The sequence below is a fragment of the Danio aesculapii genome, chromosome 5 (assembly GCF_903798145.1).
Source record: "Danio aesculapii chromosome 5, fDanAes4.1, whole genome shotgun sequence".
NCBI classification, from domain to species: Eukaryota; Metazoa; Chordata; class Actinopteri; order Cypriniformes; family Danionidae; genus Danio; species Danio aesculapii.
In genome coordinates, this window is record NC_079439.1 from 1,283,639 (window position 1) to 1,289,638 (window position 6,000).

Below are 6,000 nucleotides of genomic sequence, written 5' to 3' on the forward strand. Positions count from 1 at the left end.
TTATGTCATCATGCTATTACAATAGAAATTACTCATGACAAGTGTTTTAAGAAGTAATTTGTTCTAGGCTTATTGCCAGTTTTGACCACTTTCGGTTTTAACGTGCTGATTGTATTGCATAGCACAAGTGAAACCATATCATCATGTGTACTGCTCGACTTGCAGATGATGCGTTGTACTTGATGCATATACCCTAATATTGTACTGTGATTATATATGGTGAATGTTATTCATGATCTAGAAGTCTAATTATGTTATACTGATTATTTTATTATTTCTGTTTCATTATAGAACCACACACACGTCTATACACACACCTCTTCAGTGTTCAATAAACCAGTTTGATTGACCTTAACTGCCTGATCCACTCCTCTGTTCTGTTTGACACCCCAAGGGGAAGGCTAGAGAAATTAGAACCTCCTTAGAATACAATCCTAACCTAACAACCCAACAATACCCCGATAATATTTTTGCATGAATCTGCATATTTAACAAAATTCTGCGCAGAAATAGCACAAAATGTCCGCAGATTCTGTCTGGCCCTACTTATGACTAAATGAACTGAGCTAATGGGGTAAACACGCCAGGTTCCGAAACACACGTCTAGGTGTGAAAGCACCCTAATTCTATGTTCGATACTATTTAGGATGGATAATTTGCGAATGAGGATGCAGCAAACGTGATATAATGTGTGTTATTATTCAAAAATGTTTGATGTGTACCTGAGACAGGAGCTGCTCTGTTTTGTCTTTCCACACTCGTCCGTCCTCCTGCATCTGTACAGCGTACTGATCTCTCTCCGCCTGCAGCTGAGCCACCGACTCCATCAGCTGCAGATAGTTAACGCACTTAGTTATTGCAGTTGTTCGTGTTTTCGTTAACATACGCCAACATTAATACTGTAATTAACATACTGTTCATTGTTTGTTCATGTTAGTAAATGCATTAACTAACATTAACTAATAACCTTATTGATAAGTGTTGCCGATTTTATGTACATTTTTTAAACGTATGCACATCTTGTCCTTTTCATTAAACACTTATTACACGATAATCCCAAACGTGCATTAAAATAGATGCATGGGAACGTGGCTCCAGACTGACAGGCCTTCTTCATCATCAACACACACCTGAGTTGCGTGGCTCTCTAACTGGTGTTTTTCCTCCAGGAGGAGCTGGAGCTGCTGGTGTTCAGATGGAGGACCAGACTGACTGGAGAACTGGAGGATTAACATTGCAAAATAGCAAATCAGAAAGTTAGTTATACTGCATGCAGTGTGTGTGTATAGTGCTTTTTATGTTGTATTTACACATTTGTTTAGAATATATTACACAAGAAACAACAAAAACACACTTAAATATGTTGCAGTGAGCATTACGGATAAAAGATTGTTAAATAAAATTAAATATATACAAATAAATGTATAATCTAATAATGAAAAAAATATATATATAAATAAAAAAAACAAAAAAATAAGATATTAAAAACAATAAGAGAATAAAAACAACATCAAAAACACACTTTACTTTTATTTTAGCATTACGGATAAAAGATAAAATAAAAATAAAGATAATTAATAAAATAACAATATACCAAAACAATTTTTATAATCTAATAATAAAAATAAATAAATAAAATTTAAATAAAAAAACAAGAACTTCTAGAACAATCCACAACAAAAACACACCTAAATATGTTGCAGCGAAGATTACGGATAAAAGATGTTAAAGTATTAATACATAAATTAAGATAGATAAATTAATTAAATAATTATAGTAAATTATTATTATTATTAATATTAATGTAATAATAAATAACAAGAACTCCAAGATGAAAGTAGAGGTCTGCGCTGGACTGAATTTTTAGCCGCGCTCCCGCCAGGTTTTATTCCGCACCCGACCGCTCCCGAAGTATATTCAGCCTTTGTTCACCTGCTGCCCGCTTAGAATAATTTTCTACCCAACCAGCTAAATTTAGATGTACTTTCCAAAACCTCATGTTTAAATTGGGTACTACCAAAAGAGAGAGATAACAGATAAAACTGTAGGTTGTGCAAGGATTGTAGGCTAAATGTCAGTTTTGTTTGCTCCTTTGTGATGAGACATGAGTGCCGCGTGACGTGCGGTGAGGTTTGTGGCTGGAGAGGCACTGACTCTTTCAGTCAGATTTACAAACATATCCAGTCACTATATTTGCCAACTACCGATTGGGTTTCATATCAGCATTATTTCTATACACATAGCAGGTACATATTGGGCCAAGGAAGAATGTAAAATGTATAGCGATTAAATACGCCTCTCAAAAAACACCCAGCTGTATGCTACAGACAACTATAACCAGCGACACACAGCACCACGATGGATGCGCACGCTCGCACTCTCGCTCTCTCAGGAACGCGATATTGTTAGACCGCTCGCTCATGTTCAAAATACAACAAAGTTACTGACCGCTACCGTGTTTTATTAGGAAATTTGCAGACATCTACATGAAAGCAACAACAAAAAATATATTTGCTAAATAATAGTATAAAAATAATCTAATAATAAAAATGAAATGTAAATAAAATATAAAGCAAAAAACACAATAAAAACTCATTTAAATATAAAGCAGCTGAAGACTACAGATAAAATATTTTAAAATAATAATACTTGGATAAACAATAACAACAATAATAAAAGTTGTAGTAGTAAAAAATAATCCAATAATAAAAATATATTAAATAAAAAAAACAAGCATCTAGTGCAACCCTACATACAATAAATACAGTTGTACAATATGTTGATAATGCTGTGTGTATCCAAAACAAAACTGGAGATCTGGGGTCTGAGGAGGAACTCAATTACAATGACCAGGATCAAGCTGGAGACTTTGGGCATATTCTTCAAGGGGACGACTGAACAAATGATTCTGATGTTGAAGATAATACCTGATTGTCTCTAACTTCAAAATAAAGAAGACGTGTGGTGTTTTCTGACCTGCTGCAGCATGACGTCTGCCATCTCGAGGCGTTTGCGCAGATCCTCCAGCTCCAGTTTCAGAGCGCTGTTTTCATCCACTCTCAGCTTCAGCTGCTCGGACAGTTCAGAGCTCTGCTGCCTGGACTCCTCACTCACATTACTGATACACACACACACCACAGTGAAACAACACAATCCACACACCTCTGATTATCAAAACCTGTCCAAAGATCGCTTGAGTTCGTTTCAGCAGCTTGTTTGAAACAGCTCACCAAAGAAAACTTCTTGGGGGATTTTGTTTTGGTTCCAAAACACCTTTGAGCTGTGATTGGTCCCTGGCAATTAAGCAATCAATGGGCTTGTCCTGGAGCTCCGCCTTCTTTTATGTGCGATCACCAAAAAGGTTGTGTTGGTGAACTCAAAACGAACTTTGCTTCAGCCAGATTTTGTTCATCATTTTAGTTTGTTTATTTCAGGGCCTTTACACTGATTACTGAAGAATTAAATTACATACTAAATTATAATTACGTAGAAAACGTATATTTTAAATTGTAATGATGGTTCATAACAAATGCTTCTGTATTTTTGTTCGCATAAACCACAAAGGATGCATTTATCTATTCCAGTGCACTGCTTTTCCATTATTTTTCAATGGAAAACACACCAAGTGTACAAGGCATGTACGTGACCACTATTTTTTACACACAGCAGCACTCAATGTCAGTGTCAAATCAGTGAACCAATCAGCAGAGCTGGAAGGCGGGGCAAGTTTCTGTTTATCTAACTGCTTTATATGACAGCAACATTCATTCATTCTCCATCAGCTTTGTCCCTTTATTTATTGTGTGTCATCACATCACATCTAGTTAGAACAGACTGCAGATTGCATTGCCTTATTTAATTCACAAAAGAGGTTTAAAACAAAAGGTTTGTTGATTTGCTAGTTTAAATTATAACATTAATACAACATGATGCATTAAATAATGATTCCTTTACACCAATATAAGACTTTAAACAAGAGGTTGAAGAGGCAAAAAATAACTCAATCTAATAGCTATATTTTTATTTTGGTCAGTAACCATTTATGCCACCTAATATGTGCTACACATATAATAATAATACATATAATAATAATAATAATAATAATAAAGAAAAGAATGCACTAGAAAACAATTACATTTTGATGAAAGTAAAATTTTAAAATGACAAAAACCCTGACAATCCATGACATGTACAATATACAATATACATAATATATATATATACACACACACACACATACATACATACATACATACATACATATATATACATACATATCTATATATATATATATATATATATACATACATATACATATATATACATATACATATATACACATACATATACACATATATATCAGGCCCGTAGCCAGGGGTGGTTCGGGTGGTTCGAAAGGCCCACCCCTCACTGACAAAGGTCCAGAATTTGTCATATACATGATCTTATTTGTCCTATTTTGACCATTATGCCATCATAAATAGTGAAAATAACTGATCGAAAACGGTTTTAGGACCAAGTGGAATCCTCTGGTTGCCTGTGTGACTTCAGCTGATCAGTTTTTGCCAGTGCACATAATTATTTTTCATGAGTCCAACATCTAGCTGTGCAAGAAAACCTACAATCTGACTTAAGTGAAGGCATCTTTAGCTACTGTATTGTTTTAAATGGGTTTAAAAATAAGTAACTTTTATTATAAATCATGGACCTTATTCTTCAAACAAAAAATTACAGATGAAAAGGTGTGAAGCACCAAAAGCGACCGATATTAAAATTAATATGAAGACTATTTTGGCTATTTTTGTTATTCATGAATTTTTAAATGCACTTTTTTTTGGTTGTGATGACCAGTCTATTTCAGCTAAAACAGTGCTTAAATGTCACTCAAATGCAGTATTTAAACCTCATAATTAAATAGTAGCCTAAATGAGGCCAAAAATATCCACTTTTTGAGAAAAAAAAAGAACCACGCCTTTCACGAGGCTGGCTACGGGTCTGCATATACCTATATATGTTTAGAATAGACCTTTTGAAATTGCATGATATTTCTGAATTTCCATGATCTCACATTTTTAGACTCAAAGATGCATTAAGTGTGCATTATTCTAAACTTTTCACCTACATTCCCACAAGCGCTGATAAACGAAGAGTGAAAACAGACTCACTTAAATCTGATGATCTCTAACCGTAGACTGTCTCTCTCCTTTTCCAGCTCTTTGTTGTGCTGCAGAAAAAGCAAGCGTGTGGTTATTATCATATTAATATGTTCAGATGATCACACTGATGAATGACTGGAGGATCAGTACCCTCTCGTGCTGCTTCTGTTGTGTAGACACTGAGGATAGCGTCCTCTCCAACTCAGACACTCGCTGCTTAGTGGCCTGCAGCCGCGAGCTCAGATCCTCTGCCTCTGCTGCAAACACACACAGACACACACACACACACACACACACACACAGACACACAGACACACAGACACACAGACACAGACACACAGACACACAGGTCAGTATCGGACATGCTAGATATTTCGGCTGTAAACACAAACACACACACACACACAGACACACACTCACGCGTACACTCACAACCATACGCACACCAGTATCGGACATGCTAGACGCACACACACACATTAGTTTCAGACATGCTAGATATCTCTGCTGTAAACACAACACAACACACACACACACACACACACACACACACACACACACACACACACACACACACACACAACACACACACACACAAACACACACAAACACAAACACGCACTCAGGCATACAATCCCATGTGTACACAAGTACATTCATGTACGCACAGGCACGGACACACATAAACACACAAATCCACACACAAACAAAGGCTCACACAAATACGCATGCGCGCACACACACACACACACACACACACACACACACACACACACACGTGTGCATGCACACAACGTAAACGCACAAACGCGCACAAACAAATGCACAGACACACATGCACCAC

The 6,000-nt window shown here is 36.2% G+C and overlaps 1 protein-coding gene across 1 annotated transcript in view; it reads right to left on the bottom strand.

Moving 5' to 3' along the window:
• Nucleotides 1–6,000, bottom strand: part of golga2 (golgin A2) — a 48,607-nt gene that overhangs the window by 22,599 nt on the left and 20,008 nt on the right. Inside the window, exons 9-13 of the mRNA XM_056458911.1 lie at nt 5,307–5,413; nt 5,166–5,224; nt 2,977–3,118; nt 1,131–1,220; nt 723–830 (exon numbers count right to left, since the gene is read on the bottom strand). Coding sequence (XP_056314886.1) covers nt 723–830; nt 1,131–1,220; nt 2,977–3,118; nt 5,166–5,224; nt 5,307–5,413 — 506 coding nt within the window. The remainder of the gene's footprint in view (nt 1–722; nt 831–1,130; nt 1,221–2,976; nt 3,119–5,165; nt 5,225–5,306; nt 5,414–6,000) is intronic.